Genomic DNA, 18,244 nt, shown 5'->3' with positions numbered 1-18,244 from the left:
TACCCTCAATTCCTTCATCTAAATCATTGATAAAGATGTTGAACAATACAGGTCCCAGGACAGAGCCCTTTAGTACCCCACTTGAGACATTCATCCAACTGGATGTGAAGCCATTTACGACCACTCTTTGAGTCCGATCACTAAGCCAGTTATGAATCCACCTAACAGTTGCCTTGTCCATTCTCCCTGATGAGTGTAGCAAGACAACTTCCAAATACAGGTTTTCCAGTCTTCGTAAGGTGCACCCCATCTCTAGCAAGTAGTCCATCATATAGGTAATTCATTCCGTGATCCAGAAATCCAAATCCTTGTTGCATGCACCATCGACGTAGCCAGTTGTTCACCTGTAGAATCTTATTCCACCTCATTGTTCCATGGCCATCCACTGGGAGGATGGATGAGAAGACCACCTGCGCTCCCAATTCTTTCACTTTCTTGCCTAAGTCTTCAAAGTCACTGCAGATGGTTTCCAGGTCCTTTCTTGCGGTGTCATTTATCCCCACATGTATTAGCAGGAATGGGTAGTGATCTGTAGGTCTGAAGAGTCTTGATATCCTGTCAGACACATCTTTAATTTTTGCTCCTGGAAGATAGAACATTTCTCTTGAGGTTATGTCTGGTCTGCAGATAGCGGCCTCTGTTCCTCTTAACAGGGAATCCCCCATGACCACCACTCTCCGTTTTTTCTTCACAACATTTTTCTTTCTCCATCCAGGAGGATTCTGGGGGCTTACAAGGTTATTCATTGTGGGCAAAGTCTTATCTTGCTGTATTTCTTCATGGTTCTCCTGCGTGAGAGCCTGGTACTGGTTCCTGAGCAGTATAGGTGCTGACTGCCTCTTGATTCTCCTGCTAGCATCGAAGATGTCATGTGAACATACCCTCAAATTGTGATCTCTGCTTTTTGATTTGCAGGCTGAGTGAAAGGTGAGTGCAAGATTGAGTGACCTTCAGTGAATGTTTTTCAGCTGCTGGTGAGGATGTTGCATGTCTTTGGGGCTTTCTTAATGGCTCTCTTCCATGTTCCCAATTGGCAAAGTTGGCAACTACGTAGACCCTTTGTGAGGTTAAAATTAAAAAAGCATAGTGTTAAATAGGTCTTCCCATCGCTTAAACCATCCATTTCCATTCAATTCATTACTAACATTTAAATAGGAAAAAAAAGTACGCTAAAAATGTAAGTAACTCCAGACAAAGAACAAATAGACTATTACTCAGACAGGGTGCATGAGGGAATTCTTTCACTTCGCAGCCCCTGCTTCTCATGAGTCACTGGTGTTTTACACTCTGTGCATACATCACTATATGAGCATCATCTTCTTTCCTAAATGTATGGTCTGTGCACAAGGAAATATGAAGGCTCTTTTTATTTCTCTATCATTCCCTGCCTCGCATTCCCTTCTCAGCGGAGCAATCAAAGTAGTCTGGTTGCTTCATCTGAGAAGTAGGGATGGAAATAACTGTAAGAAGAAAATGGCTTTGTGTAAAGTGAAAAGGAATTCAAATAGGGTGCAGAAAACTGGAGCAGTGTTGATATGGTGCTGCCTTTTAAATGCTCTATATTATGTTTTTTTACAGACAACAATAGATAGATAGAAAGATAGATATGTAACTAGATAAGATAGATCTTCCCCAGCTCCTAAAATGTAGCAGCCAGGAATGACACGGCCTGAAAATACTGAGATGCTAAACCCATAGCCCAACATTGTGCACTTTGCATATTGTGAGCGCTCTGCCCTCCTGATCAGTGACTTTCTAACCTAATCTTGAATTCTTTCCATAATCTAGACTGGGCGGCATACCTGTAGGGGTTGTTGCAGTAGAAACAAGGACCGTGGAATTGAGCACACCTGCTGATCCAGCTAATCTGGACTCCGAAGCAAAGGTTAGTTTACAATTATATACTGTGAAAACCATATGGGCAATAACCACATAGCAAAATTGCGACAATTTGTGGTAAAACACTCACAGATTGGCTGCTCTACACTCTACCACTAGATATGAACCCAGCTACACAATTGAGAATCCTTGCACAGTTAGCGTATATTCACATGTATCATTCAGGTTTTGACTTCAGAAACTGCATAAAAACTTACGACATTGCCTGATCAAAACGTGAATGTGTGAATATACACATAATGGGGTTGTTTCTATAGCCCATGATTAAAATACTTCCGATTCCTTTAAAAAATGTCTCCAACAAATCTATTGCATGTGAATATTCTTTTAGAGTCACTTTAAACTTATGTCGAATTATTTTGTCCAAAATCATGTAGTATAGATTTACTACTCAAAATCACTCTTATGAATGGAAGCATTATGCATTTCAGAGAAGGAAACCGCTTTCCAACATCTGCAGCAGAATATAGGTTTGTTATAGGAGCTCATGTACTCTGTGTGAGCAGAAACGCTGTCTTAGGCCTCATTCAGTGGCATATCACCAATGATGGCAGACCATGCAGCCGCTATGGGGCTCGTGAATCGGGTGGCTTTTTGCCAGTGCTGGCAGCGTCACCCCCCCCTGGCATTGAACTTTCAACTGTATCTGCATCCTTATCCTGGAGACCGATATAGTTGAAAACAGTGATGGGAGACGGAGCCATCATTCCCCCTCTGCTTCTGAACTCTGTGATGTCTCAGCGCAGAGGGCGCGATGATGTCACTACAGCGCACCATCTGTGCTGAGCAGTGCAGGGTGTCAGAAGACGCGCTGCTAAGACCAGAGCAGCAGGGAATGGGGAGAGGTGAGTATTTATTTTTAATGTGGGGCCTCAGCTGCGGGGATCTCAATGCGGGCGCCGCACATTGTTAGAACTCTATCAACCTGCAGATTAACCCCATATCTTCAAGTTAAAAGTGTTATTTTACATGACTGGTCTCCTTTAAGCATTCTGGATGCCATTGCCTGGATGAAAAATATTAGAAACAGCCGTTACTCCCCCTCCCCTGTTCCAGAACTGCTTCTCCAACGATGCTCCAGTGATTGGTTACTAACTGCAGGAGTGAAGTTCCATCAAAAGGGCTGTAGATAATCACTAGACTCAGCAGTGGTTGACTGCGGCGCTTTTAATGTGACTTCACCTCTGCGATTGGCAAACAGTCACTAGAGCAGTGACTAAAAGACAGCACTGGATCCAGTGAGGATGAGTATCAGCTGTTTCTATTATTTTTTAACAAGCACACTGATGCCGTGCAGAATAGTGACAGGCTAGCACCCCTCTAAAGGGCTTGTTCGCTTTCAGTAAATGAATGTCCCCCACCGCTGGTTGCATTGGCTTGGCTCAGTCTACACTGGCAGAGCTGCTGAGCTCACTGGTTGGCTGCCGCACTGTCAATGTGACGTCTGCACCACAGCCAATGCCAGACAACAGGAGCGGCAGCGGAGACTTGTCGGTGCACCCGGGGAAGGGGAGTACAGTGCGGTTTCTTTTCTTTATAATAACCAGCAGCCAGGGACAGTCATGTAATTTAAGGGAACAACGCCTTTAATGCTGTGGTGGCCGGTGCAACCGATTTGCTAGCTGATTTGCTTTAATTGCTCATATTAGTAGGCAGCATCGAGTAGTGTAACCACAATATGTGTTTGTGTGTGTCCAGTAGCTTTAATTGTTGAATATTGTGATGTTGATGTTATTTGTGCACTGTCAAGTTGCTGTTGGAAAATTGAGAGCGTAACAGTATTTTGAAAATGAACCATCTTGTTGTTTTCTGTAGATAATACAGCAAGCAGGACAGGTGTGGTTCCCTGATTCCGCCTTTAAGACTGCGCAAGCAATCAAGGACTTCAACAGAGAAGGACTCCCACTTATGGTGTTTGCTAACTGGAGAGGTTTTTCTGGTGGAATGAAAGGTAATTTTTCTGAAGTGCTACTAACAACTTCTTTATTATTGGACTGGGTATCACAGGATATTGTCCTTCAATATGTACATATCCCGTATGGGACAAAAATAACTTAATATTATATTAATCATTTGTATTACTAAAAATAATAAATTTTATATATAAAACTTAAACTATATATCATTATTTTTAAATGATTGACTCTTTCTCAAAAGATAAACCTATTATCACAGGAACCTGTTCCTAGACGCTCTACAGTTATCACAGCTCCACTTCCTATGCATTTTGCCAGATCCTTACCAGAATCTGGGAAGTGTGGTTACAGTGTATACAATGTATGGGTAATGTCAGAAGCCTTGCCCTGTGGCGTAATACTCTTGACATGCATAAATACTGTTCAGAATTCATTAAGCAGAAGGATATGCATTAGTTTGTTATTAACATCAATACCTAGTCTTTAAAAGGAATCTGTCAGCAGGTTTTTGCTACCTCATCTGAGAGCAGGCTGATGTAGGCATAGAGACCCTGAATCCAACGCTGTATCACTTAGTTCATGGAGTGCAGCAGTTATGATACAATCAGAGCTTTTAGATGCAGAATGCAGCAGAGTTGAGAAAGCTAACCCCACCTACACCAGGCTCTCTATGTACATTGTCTATGGACAGTGAGCTGCTTATCCCAGGAGGGGGTGGAGTTAGACTAGCTGTCGTGTGCACATCAGACCTGGCAATGATAATCTAGTGATGAAAGCTTCACTGTAAGAAAAAAAACAGTACAAAGCTTAATAAACGACACATTGATGAATTCAGTGCTTTAACCCCTACATGGTGCTGTCCTTAGATTACATAGCAAATACCTGCTGACAAATTCCCTTTAAGTGAATTTATCCCGCAATGCCTTTTCAGGAGCATAGCTCTCCCCTGCCTCCTGGCTTCCTACTTGCTTGGTGGTGGTATGCAACCTGCTGTATTGAGGGCAAGGCAAGCGGTAATGTCTGTTGGCCTGAACTGTGCCCTCTCAACAATGCTATATGAGACCGCATTACATATGCAGTATTGGAGAAGCACAATATTACCTGAATTTGGCTGGAATGTGAAGCTAAAAGTGCGCGTCAGTGATTATAGCCAATTTCAGTGCAGTGCTTACAAGCTTGCAAACACAAGTGATCATGATTTTATGGCTTTTTGTACTGCTGTGCAAATGAAATAAAAAAGGTTTATATTTTTCACCAACAGAACGTGCTGGACTTCTCTATTTCTATTGTGCTTACAAGCTCTATTGAAAATAACTTGTAAGTGCTGATCATATTGGTAACTTGGGCAACAGGCCATAAAGTATAAAATAAAAAAATAACTTAAAGGGGTATTCCATCTCTAAGATCCTATCCCAATATGTAGTAGGTGTAATAATAATATTAGCAAATACCTCCCATTAGAAATGTAGTATAGTATTTTGGATTCACTATGTCTCTTTCCTCATGTGCAGGCAATACAGGACCTTAGGTATCCATGGTTATGACCACTAGCAGCTAGCTAACTGTCACTTTGTCAGTGGACGTAACCATGGATACCTAAGGTCCTGCAATGCCAGCACATGAGGAAAGAGACATACCTAATTGGAGGTATTTGCTAATATTATTATTATTATTACACCTATTACATATTGGGATAGGATCTTGGAGATGGGAATACCCCTTTAATTCTTGAGCATGGAGAGGAATTTTAATAATGAGTAAACTGCATAGTTTGTTCTTAAAGGACTTTGCAATTTTAAATAAGTTGTCCACTACTTTATCATTGATGACCTGTACTTAGGATAGTTCATCAATGTCTGATCGGTTGAGGTCCGACACTCGGCACCCCCGCCGATCACCAGTTTTCTGTGTCAGTGGCGGCGGTTGCCAGCCAGAACTGCTTAGTTACTGGGCTGCTCAGTCTTCTGGTAGTGGCCGCAGCCAGGTACTGCACATCCGCCTCTTATTTAATTCAATAGGAGGCAGATGGGTAGTACCCAGCTGCCACCACTATCCGAAGACTGAACAGCTCTGCAACTGAGCAGTCCCGGCTGGCGGCCGCCGCTGATGCCAAGAACAGCTGATTAGCGGAAGTGCTGGGTGTCTTATCCCGACCGATCAGACATTGATGACCTATTCTAAGGGTAGGTCATTGATGACAAAGTACTGGACAACCTCTTTAACCAGCTAAGAAGATGGGAATAATGAAAGGGAATGTGAATTTGGAAAAGTCTATCCTGCAATGAACCCGCTCAGTGTATTAGGATTGCATTGTTTTATGTTTTTCCTCTTCTGTGATATTACTGCCTGCGCAGAACAAGGAATCTTGTGGAAAGGTTTTTTCTTTTCTTAACCCGACTTGAAGGAGAAAAGAAATCGTTAAAGATTTCCCATTAGTTTTCGGGACATGGCTCTATTGCTATTATCCTGTGTATAGAAGCATGTTTAAGTGTAGCTTGTCAGTCTTGGAAGCCCTTTGGGTGTTCCTGAGCATTTCTGGTTTCAGTGCTGGAAGGGTATTATGCAGGAAGGCAAAATAAACAATTACACCACCTCTCAAAGCACACAAACACACCACGAGAAGCCAATTGCACTGTGGGTAAAATTACTCCAAAATTGTGTGTAATGAGTAGGAAAAGATTAAAGAAAGCTCTGGCTATGCTGAAAATTGACATTAGTGAGGAGAGAAAAAAAACTCTTTACTGTGCGGCCTGGGAGGTCTAATTCAGGCAAGGAACAAAAAACATATCAAGATTGTGCTCAGAGTTTCTCCAATGAGTTGTCTATGGCCAGAAGGCTATTCCATATAATGTAAAATTAAATTATAAAATTCAAGTGAATATTTTTATGAAATAACCATTTGCAAGCAGTTTATTTAGATGAAGTGGCAATGACCCACAACAGTAAGACATCAAGCGTGAAATTTACTAGAAATTAGCAGTAGGGCCCCAGACTCTGCATGATTTGTCTGAAAGGATGTAAATTTATGTGAAATTAACCCCATTGCTACTGTTCACAGACAGATGTTTAATAGTGCTGCACATCTCTTAGTATTTAATTAAAGAAATATTCCACTAAAACAAAAATAAGAAAGTGCGTAGATAACGTGAAAGTAAAACATGAAACAGAGAATTGTGTATTTTTTATATTTGTTCTATAGATTATTTAACGTTAAAGATTTCATCATTGTAAGTTGTTACTTTACGCCCCTTCTCTAAAGGGTTACAGTGCAGCATTCTACAGCTTGCTGTATGACTAGCTAGCAATAACATACAGTACCATGCAAATGTCCCTTCATTGATCCCTTGACTATCAGTGTGTCGTAATGTCCCCCCAGATACAGGCATGCTCTCATACTCAGGAGCTGTGCTATATCTCATGAGCAGCAACCTTAGCTGATTGTCGCATACAGGGGTGAATTAAGAGTAGCAAGGGCCCCGGGCAGTTTAGAAGGCGCGGGCCCCCCCCCCACACACACACACCTGATTTATCACGTGACATGTCACATGATCCCCTGTAATAGATCATGTGATAGTTCACGTGAAACTAATTTGGCACAATATTAATTATAATATTTTTTTTTAGGCTGTGTGCCCACTATGCGTTTTTTAAGCGTTTCCACAGCGGCAATTCCGCTGCAGAAACGCTTAAAAAACGCTTGGTAGAAGGTCTGTCATGTTCCCCAATAATAATCCGCATGTGCTGTGTACATGCTGCGGAAATTTCTGCTGCGGATTATCATTGCGGAAAAATCCGCAGCATTACCAATTATTTTGCGGAGGCGCTGTGTTTTCGCCGCCATTGACTTGCATTAGAACGCATGAAATCCGCATCCCTGCATCTGTAGATGCGGAATCCAAGCGTTTCAATGTGCGGATGGTATCCGGGTGTGCAGGACAGGAGACTCTCCTCCAGACCCAGGTACCATAGAACCTGTAAAAAAAGAATAAAATAAAAAATAAATATTATACTTACCTTCTGATGGCCCCCGGTGTCTTTATCCGATGCGTCCTGGCTTGCCGGCAGCTCGCGATGGTCTGAAAAGGACCTGCCATGACGTCATTTAGTCATGTGATGGGTCACGCGACCGCTGACGTCGGCAGGCCATCAGAAGGTAAGTATATATTTTTTATTTTTTACCATTCTTTTACAGTCACACTATATAAATCCATGCTTTTTGCATGGATTTATGTAGTGTAACCAAGTTGTCAAGCTCTTTCCAAGTGATGCTAAAATCGCTTGGAAAGCGCTTGTCAACCCGCATGCGGAAATGCAAGTGAAGAGCATCCGCATGTCCCTGGCTGGAAAACGCATGTACAATCCGCATGTACAATCCGCATGTACAATCCACATGTAAAATCCACATGTAAAATCCGCATGCATTTTTTCTGCCTGGGAGATGCAGAAACGATCAAAAAAAATCCGGAACATTTCTGTATCTTGGGCCCATAGCCTTACATTAATTGTATGACTCAATATTGAGCACACGTAGCCATCTATACACAGCGGGAGGCCGCACGTAGCCATCTATACACAGCGGGAGGCCGCACGTAGCCATCTATACACAACGGAGGCCGCACGGCGCCATCTATACACAGCGGGAGGCCACACGGCGCCATCTATACACAGCAGGAGGCCGCACGGCGCCATCTATACACAGCGGGAGGCCGCACGGCGCCCCCCCCCAGAGACAGCAGGAGGCCGCACGGCGCCATCTATACACAGCAGGAGGCCGCACGTAGCCATCTATACACAGCAGGAGGCCGCACGGCGCCATCTATACACAGCGGGAGGCCGCACGGCACCCCCCCAGAGACAGCAGGAGGCCGCACGGTGCCATCTATACACAGCAGGAGGCCGCACGGCGCCATCTATACACAGCAGGAGGCCGCACGGCGCCATCTATACACAGCGGGAGGCCGCACGGCGCCATCTATACACAGCGGGAGGCCGAACGCCCCCCCCCCCCCAGAGACAGCAGGAGGCCGCACGGCGCCATATATACACAGCAGGAGGCCGCACGTAGCCATCTATACACAGCAGGAGGCCGCACGGCGCCATCTATACACAGCGGGAGGCCGCACGGCGCCATCTATACTCAGCAGGAGGCCGCACGGTGCCATCTATACACAGCAGGAGGCCGCACGGCGCCATCTATACACAGCAGGGGGCCGCACGGCGCCATCTATACACAGCGGGAGGCCGCATGGCGCCATCTATACACAGCGGGAGGCCGCACGGCGCCCCCCCCAGAGACAACAGGAGGCCGCACGGCGCCATCTATACACAGCAGGGGGCCGCACGGCGCCATCTATACATAGTGGGAGGCCGCACGGCGCCCCCCCAGAGACAGCAGGAGGCCGCACGGCACCAATTATACTCAGCAGGAGGCCGCACGCAGTCACGCATGCAGTCACGCTCACACACAAACATATACAGACATATACATACACGCATAAATACATTTGAAACACAAAAATACATATAAACAGACATCACACAATGATATCTGCCTGCACACACACACACACACACACACACACAGACTCACCATCCCCAGGCTCCATTCTTCCTGCCTGCTCTGACTTCTCCGTTGCAGCAGTGCAGGCCGGGCGTGCACTGCGTGACGTCACAGCTAGGAGACACGGCCGTGCACAGGGCCGTGTCTCCTAGCAGTGACGCGGCCGGGCCAGCACAGGGAAGTTAACTGCTGCAGTGCTGGCCCGGCCGATGAAGAAGTAGCAGCGGCCGCTGCTGGGGGAGCGGTCCGAGGCCCCCCCTCCCGCCACTGCTACCGGTATGTGCCGCGGCGGCCCGCACATATAATGAGGGCAATCCGGCATTAGACACCCCGCCTGGAGCCGCGGGCCCCCTGCAGGCTCGGGGCCCCAGGCGGTAGCCCAGATTGCCCTCATTATAATCCGCCTATGGTCGCATACAAAACCACTGCTTCTTCTATACCTATAACAATTTTCCTATGGCTCCGTATATTTTCCCCAAAATATTTAGGATCTTATGTTAAATCTGCTTAAAGGGAGATACCAGATTAAATGGTCACTGTCTCCATCTGATAGCTAATGAGCGAGACAGCAAATCACTTTATGTAAAAATTATTTAACCCCTATAAAATGTCTCCAATGTGTCCACCTCTAGAGGTCTCGCCTCCAATTTTCTTTCACATGCCTCTTGATAAGGCCAATCCTTCTTCTGAATGCCTGTTTTCTACTATCAGGCATTACAGAGAGGCAAATTTTTATTGTTTTTTGAGGTGGGGGGGCATGCATCGGATTCAGGGACAGACATACCATTGGTGCAACCTGTACAGCTGCACAGGTGCCCGGGAGGTAAGGGGGCCCAGTTCCACCTACAAAACAGGTGGAATTGTTCATTATGATGAGCTAGTGGACTGCGAAGGGCCCATATACTGTTCTTACACAGGGGTCGGCTTATGTCTGTGTCCATACCTGATGTAATTGGATATCTCTCTCCTGATAAACGTCCAATGCATTATTGGTAGATAGTTGGGATTATTGCACAAAATAAAAAAAAATGGATTAATGCACACCCACTATTATTTCAGTGTAAACAACATCAATCTTCAGTATAATTTTCACTCCTTTTAGTCTCTCTGCTCACTTCTCTGCAGCTTTGGTCTCTTCACTTCCTGTGAGTGGGTACCTGCTTGTCCCAATGACCAGGAAGCAGCAGAATCTCCTAAGTGTAGAGTGGGGAAAATAAGTATTTGATACACTGCCGATTTTGCATGTTCTCCCACACACAAAAAATGGAGAGGTCTGTGATTTTTATCGTAGGTATACTTCACCTCTGAGAGACAAAATCTAAAAATAAAAAACAGAAAATCACATTGTATGATTTTTAAATAATTAAATTGCATTTTATTGCATGAAATAAGTATTTGATCACCTACCAACCAGCAAGAATTCTGGCTCTCACAGACCTGTTCGTTTTTCTTTAAGAAGCCCTCCTACTCTGCACTCCTTACCTTGTATTAATTGCACCTGTTTTGAACTCATTACCTGTATAAAAGACACCTGTCCACACACTCAATCACACTCCAACTTCTCCGCCAAGTGCAAAATTGTAGACCTGCACAAGGCTGGGATGGGCTACAGGACAACAGGCAAGCCGCTTGGTGAGGAGGGAACAACAAGAATTACACAAGAGGACCAGATAATCCAGAGGAGGCATGGAAGAAGGTGATGTGGTTAGATGAAACCAAAATAGAACTTTTTGGTATCAACTCGACTCGCTATGTTTGGAGGAAGAAGGATGATTACAACCTCAAGAACACCATCCCAGCTGTGAAGCATGGTGGGGGAAACTTCATGCTTTGGGGATACTCTTTTACAAAGGGGACAGGACGACTGCACCGTATTGAAGGGAATTTGGATTCGGTCATGTATCGCGAGATTTTGGCCAACAATCTCCTTCCCTCAGTAAGAGCATTGAAGATGGGTCGTGGCTGGGTCTTCCAGCATGACAATGACTCGAAATACACAGCCAGGGCAACTAAGGAGTGGCTCCATAAGAAGCATTTCAAGGTCCTAGAGTGCCCTAGGCAGTCTCCAAACCTGAACCCAATAGAAAATCTTTGGAGGGAGATGAAACTCAGTGTTGCCCAGTGACAGCCCTGAAACCTGAAAGATCTGGAGAAGATCTGTATGGAGGAGTGGGCCAAAATCCCTGCTGCAGAGTGTGCAAACTTGGTCAAGAACTACAGAAAACGTCTGACTTGTGTAATTGCAAACAAAGGTTTCTATACCAAATATTAAGTTGTTTTTCTATTGTATCAGATACTTATTTCCTGTAATAAAATGCAAATTAATTATGTAAAAATCTTACAATGTGATTTTCTGGATTTTTTTTCAAGATTCTGTCTCCCACAGTTGAAGTGTATCTGTGATAAAAATTACAGATGTGACGCTGAGTCACTTTTCACGGCCAAGCCGTGAAACGGGATAGTCAAGGAGTCTGAGGTCAAAAACCAGAAGGGTATGTCATAAACAGAAGGAAGAGACAGGCGTAGTCAGGTAATATTCCGAGGTCAGAATACCAGGAGGATAGCGGGTCCAAGCAGAAATGGTTAAACAGACAGATGGTCAGAATGAGGTCCATGGTCAGGCAACGAAAGATCAATTCAGAGAACACAAGGCACGGAGAAACAAACTGAATGTACGTCTGGCAGAAGTCTGGCAGTAACAGCCCAGTTAAGTAGTCACCTGGGATAATGAACACCTGGAAATAGCCAGCGCCTCCCAGTCTCATATTGGACGGCCGAGCTGTCAATCAATATACTGACAACTCAGCACGCCCCTGCACCAGACTGGGTGACAGCTGTCAAAGTACTGACCGCTTTATTTTCCCCACTGTATATTTCAGTCTGCTTCTGCTAACTCTTATTTATTGTCTCACTCGCCTGACCTGCAGAGAAAATAGTCTCTCACACATAGCCTTAGTGATCCCACTAATAAATAGCTAATGCCCCCCTTTTATCTATCTATTGTGGTCGATCCATTCACTTGGCTGCACATGGAGGTAAACGCGGAACACTGTCTCTTTAAATTTTCACTTGGTTTATTGTGCGGCATAAACCAATGCAAAGTTCATGAAAATAAACATAGCCAATCTGGCATCACGGCAAAACAAAGTAAGAAAAAAATGTCCAGCAAAAGTCCTTGCACCGGCCGGCGGCCGGCCACTCAGGATTAGCAACACACACAGTTCAGGTAAGCACAACCAAACATAAGCTCCTCACTCTAGAGCTGATCTCCAGGTACTGACCAACCCTTGAGTCCAAAGGCTGTTTTTTTATAGCCCCTAAACCACGCCCTGTAGAGGAGATAGGGTGGATACCATCCCTCTCAGCACTTAGCTATTCACCTGTAAAGCATGCCCTTGTAACTCTGGCAATTAACCCTCTCTGCACTTAACATGCAGGAGAAACCTCCATGTTTTACATGACTGAAGCATCCCACTTTTGCTTTTTACATACACCTCATCCTGCTAGCTCCATTTCTCCAATTATAATATTACTACAGAGTATAGATCTTTGATAGATCAGTATGCAACATGAAGGGGAAGATCAGAGCAAGGAAGTCATCTAGCATGTTGGTCCACCACTGAATACAGAAGACAGTGGATCAAATTCTGGCCCCGGGAGAATCAGGATTACTACCTCAAGCAAAAATGTAATGTATATACTAACCCCACATTATTTTAATGATGTAGCTAGATTTTGGAAACTAATGAAAATCCAATAGTATCTGTTGATTATCTTAACTAATGTTTTATTTTTACCTGATCTTTATTTGCTGAGTATGGCATTATTGCTGAAGATCACTTAACAGTAGAGATGTAGACAAATGATAATAGTCAGTGAAAAGTGCAGTGACAGTACAGTGGTTAGATGAGTATCACCAGTAGCAATCCTTCATGCAGCTTTATAATTTTTCTTCTTGATCAGCAACACAGACCAGGAGGTCAGTACGCGAGGGCATTTCTACTTTCATTCTGTAGCAATGATTGAGCAATGTCATAAGAGCTTGGCTAACCTAGCAAAGCACATACGATAACTGTTGCCAGACAAATAATTTTTTTCTCATTAGAAATGGGCAATTTTCAACAAACGCTGTGCTTTGCACATAAAGGTAATTTATAGTAATACATTGCCACTCGATAATAAATTCCACTTACCCAAGTTCTCAGTAGACTGAGGAGAATAAACTGTATATTTACAATGGAGATTAACATTTGTTCTGCACACGCTCCTCCAAATGTTGAAAATTAACTAAAAAAAAATCTGAAAAGTCTGTCTGGAGTTTAAGAGCTCTAAATTTCCCTAACTATCTAATCAGTCCCTATGGATAGATCCAAGGGGCCTTCTTGAAGAGCCCGCAGGCCTCTCCTTTAACTTTCTGCATTTCTTTGTATCATTACAAATGTAGTAATAGTCAATGCTGCAATATAGACTCTCTGGACTGTGGTTTTGACCTAAGCTGTACTCTAGCTGTATATATTAATCTAAGCAGCATCTTGACAAACTCAGTTTAGCAAGAAGCTACCCCAACAACATGTAAACAAACATTCTCAAGCTGTCTGTGGTGTAGCTCACAGTTTTGCAGTCTCCTTACTTTCTGGCTGCTGAAGAGGCAGGCATTCCTCCTTGATTTACATTACTGGTTAGTTTCCTTCTGCTACTGTCATTGTTGTGAAGTCTAAACTTTTATCACCATATTTGCATATAGATATAACACTGCATTTGAACAAGCACATGGCTCAGGAAAGTGAGAGCCATAATTAGATCTGCTCTGGAAACTGCCGGTTCAAGGGGTTGGGGGACTTGTGGTTATGCAGGACTGATAAAAGCAGCTTGGTCAGGAGCTGACTGGGAGGGATGCTAAAAATCAATGGGAGCAGCCGAGCAGGAGAATGGCAGCAAATGGAATAAGAAAGTAAATTGAAAAGTTGCTTATTTTCTTGTTATCTCTCTAAAACAATTGAATAACATGAGAATACTCCTTTAACCCATTCCAAATTATATATATTTATGGCTAGCATGATTTAAATACTATTGCAAAATCATCTGAGAAATATAATGTCCCAGACAGCAATGTACAGTCACCAGCCTCCAGGGCTGCATTAGGGTATGTTCGCACAGAGTTTTTTCAGAGTTTTTATTGACAAACTTCAAAACAAGCCCCATTATTTTTAATGGGAAATTTCCATGGGCATAAATGCAGCATGTTTTTCTGGTGCAGTTTAACCACTTTCTGACTTATGATGTACAGTTTACATCATATGCCTGCTCCCTGCCTTTGATGCAAGCTTAGGAACTGAGCTCGAATCTTTCCAGGCAGATGATGGCTGTGATATTCAGCCATCATCTGCCTTCAACAGCTGCAGGTGGAGTTGAGCTCTACCCACTAGTTCTAATCTCTTAAATGCCGCTGTCAATCTCTGACAGCTACAGCGCGCTGGCAGGGGGACGCGTCATTTTATGCATCTGTAGGCGAACCCATGCCAGAATCGCAGGATGTCGATGAGTTGCTATGACAGTCGGAAGACTGCTGAAGACAAACTGTACTTGTCTTGTTGGTACTCCTGTGTATGCCAGCTTCTGGAGACCTTCATTTTTGCTATATACAGCAGTACTACGGTACTCATCTCTGAGGCTGTGTAGACATACCCTTATTGTGATAAATACTACCTGTAGATTCCCACATTAATGTCATTATAGAGAAAACTGGCACTAGTTCTCTTTAGAGTTAAACTTCTTGAGAAAAGTATGCAAAATAGCACTCCTCTAGTGCCAGGCAAAGGTGACTGTCCTCATATAAACAGTAAATCAGAGTGGACATTCCTGATCAATAGGTAGTGCCCAGTATCCCTATATTAAAAACAAAACAGTGTTCCATGAAGTATATGTAGTATAAAATCCAATAATAGACAATAATTGTTTAACATTTTTATTCCATTAAATATACAAATTCCACGACCATTGGGGCAGGTGCGATGATGACAGGTTCTGTTTAAATTAAATCACTTTAAGGCTGTGTGAGCACAATCAGGATTTGAAGCAGAAATTTCCTGAGCATTTCTGCATCTCCTTGGCAGGAAAAACGCTGCGTAAAAGACGCGCAGTTTTGACGCGTTTTTTTATGCGGTTTTTGAAGCTTTTTTTTGGAGCATTTTTGTACATCAATGAATGCTTTTTGGAGCTAAATTTAGTTATTTGGTGGGACATTGCTTAAACCCTTGGATTACCGTCAGAACTGGGGTCAGTATATTGGTTAATTTAAATGATTAAAGAATGTGTCTGTTGTATTTCAAATAAAGTGTTTGCTCTGTGTCTGTGTGTTTATTTAACTCTTTACTTTTTGTTAATTAGGTTTGGTCATGAAAGGGTCTGATTGACACCTTGTAATTACCAAACAAAAGAGGTAGGTGTCAGCTGATCCTATTCACCCAATCTCATTAGCATTCCCATTCATGTAATTTATGCGGCAGCTGTGAGCTGCTATTTTTAGTCTAGGAAGGTGCCATTTGCAAACATGGTCCCTGGCCATTATTAACAGCTCACAGCTGTTTTTTATCCGCTACGTCCTCACAAACAGCACTCAGCAGCGCTTTGGATGCAGCACATTATTGCTGCGTCCAAAACGCGGTGTTCATGTGAATCTACCGCATATAATGACACTTCAATCGGTCAAAATTTGTAGCGGAGACTAGCGTGTCCGCTATAGAAATTGACATGCTGTCATTGATGTGAGTTTGGGTACGTGGCCTCGATCAGGAGCCGCTGCGGGTTTGACGCTGCATGTTTATACAACGTCAAACTCACAACGTCCAGATGTTACAGGATAGTGGATGGGATCTCTAGAAATTACATGTCTTCTATGCATGCATCAGAAGCTGCGAATCACCCGCGGAGTACCTGAGCGTGCTTGTTTAAAGGGTTAAACTAGCACGCTTGCTCAACACTATTGCTTGGTTATTTTCACTCTTAACAGATTAAAATAAAAAATTAAGGTGCACACACAGATACCCTACTAAGACAAAATGTCACGTTTACATTTTTAAATATTCAGGTTTCAGGATTATTAACCATTTGGATTGACTGACCACTTAGTTGTTCAATAATAAAATTAATCATCAAAAATACAAATTGCCTAATAATTGTGCAAACAGTGTAATATAGAGATTACCCTATAAAGCACTTTGCCGGTTAGATGGCTGATTCTATTGATTCCATGTTACAGTTAGCTAACGGTTGTACTGCGGAAAGTTAATTTGGGCTAAAATTCTATTATTTACTTTTCCTATAAAAGTAATACCAGAGCCTTTTTATCCACAGATATGTATGATCAAGTCCTGAAGTTTGGAGCATACATTGTTGATGGCTTACGTGAATACCAGCAGCCTGTGCTGGTGTACATACCCCCTCAAGCTGAACTGAGAGGAGGATCATGGGTAGTGATTGATTCCACAATTAACCCAAGGCACATGGAAATGTATGCTGACAAAGAGAGCAGGTAATGCCTTTTAATGTGAATGTATGTGTGCTTTTAGTTTTTGTAGTAGTAGCTTCCCTGCTTTCTACCTCTGGCTGCGGTGCCAGGAATAGACATTGCGGTGCTTGCTGTGGTTATATAGCAGTGTTGAATGATGACCGTTTCATTCTATTCTTATTTTAGTCCTTCATGAGCAACATTCGCTTCTGGCAACAAGAAACTTTCTACTTTATAAACAAGGATATCATCCTGTACATTGTAAGCCTTCCTTCTAGGGCACCTTCAGAATAATTTGTCATCTTAAGCAAACAGTTTCACCCTAAGAGTGTTGTTCTGCCATATAAACAACACAATGATGATATCCCGAGAACATTCGGTCACATTCTATGAGATTTATTTTACCTAAAATAAGTGTGTATGCGACATACATTTATGTAGCTTCATGTAACATTATTTTTTCCTGCAGAGGTGGGGTTTTGGAACCCGAAGGTACTGTTGAAATAAGGTTCAGGAGAAAAGATTTGGTAAAGACAATGAGGAGAGTGGATCCAGTTTACATTCACCTGGCGGAGAGGTTAGGTGAGTGCTGATCATTTTAAAGTCACAGTCCATCGTTGTGATGTCACAAAGGTTAGTCAGCCCACACTTAAAATGAACTAAGGGCAAGTCTTCCTGAAGCAACTTCAAGGCTCAGATTTTTATTTTATTTTAAACCCTACAGCCATCGTATACAGTGGCATGTAAAAGTTAGGGCACCCCTAGTTATAATTACTGTTATTGTGAACAGTTAAGCAAGTTGAAGATGAAATGATATCTAAAAAGCCTAAAGTTAAAGATGACACATTTCCTTTGTATTTTAGGCCAAATAAAAAAATAAATACATTTAATTTTTTACAAAAGGAAAATGGGCCGATGCAAAAGTTTGGGCACTCTTGGAGATTTTTGTGCTCAGATAACTTTGACCAAGGTTTCAGACCATAATTAGCCTACTAGGGTCATGGCTTGTTCACTATCATCGTTAGGAAAGACCAGGTGATGCAAGTTTCTCATCTTTATAAGAACCTAGCCTACTCTAACCTTGTGCCAAAAAACAGCAGCCTTTGGTTCTTCTATGCAGCCACCTCGCACTCTGAAAATGAAAATGTTGGAGGCCCAGAAAGCAGGAGAAGGCTATAAGAAGACAGCAGAGTGTTTTCAAGTTGCCCTTTCCTCAGTTCGATATGTAATTAAGAAATGGCAGTTAAGAGGAACAGTGGAAGTCAAGATAAGGTCTCTTCCAGACCCAGCAAAATTTCAGTGAGAACTGCTGGTAGGATTGCTGTAGAGGCAAATCGGAACCCCCGCTTGACTGCAAAAGAC

General features: G+C 43.1%; 1 protein-coding gene across 2 annotated transcripts in view; it reads left to right on the top strand.

Annotated features, from left to right (window-relative positions):
- ACACA (acetyl-CoA carboxylase alpha) overlaps positions 1–18,244 on the top strand; it is a 486,736-nt gene that overhangs the window by 411,187 nt on the left and 57,305 nt on the right. For both annotated transcript variants that reach the window (XM_073666704.1, XM_073666703.1), the window contains exons 49-52: positions 1,789–1,885; positions 3,715–3,850; positions 16,729–16,906; positions 17,352–17,464. In XM_073666704.1, the coding sequence (XP_073522805.1) occupies positions 1,789–1,885; positions 3,715–3,850; positions 16,729–16,906; positions 17,352–17,464 (524 nt within the window). The remainder of the gene's footprint in view (positions 1–1,788; positions 1,886–3,714; positions 3,851–16,728; positions 16,907–17,351; positions 17,465–18,244) is intronic.

Source organism: Phyllobates terribilis, unplaced genomic scaffold, assembly GCF_046119375.1.
Source record: "Phyllobates terribilis strain yellow unplaced genomic scaffold, ASM4611937v1 Scaffold_2__4_contigs__length_985480577, whole genome shotgun sequence".
NCBI classification, from domain to species: domain Eukaryota; kingdom Metazoa; phylum Chordata; class Amphibia; order Anura; family Dendrobatidae; genus Phyllobates; species Phyllobates terribilis.
This window is presented reverse-complemented; position numbering and strand designations above follow the sequence as displayed.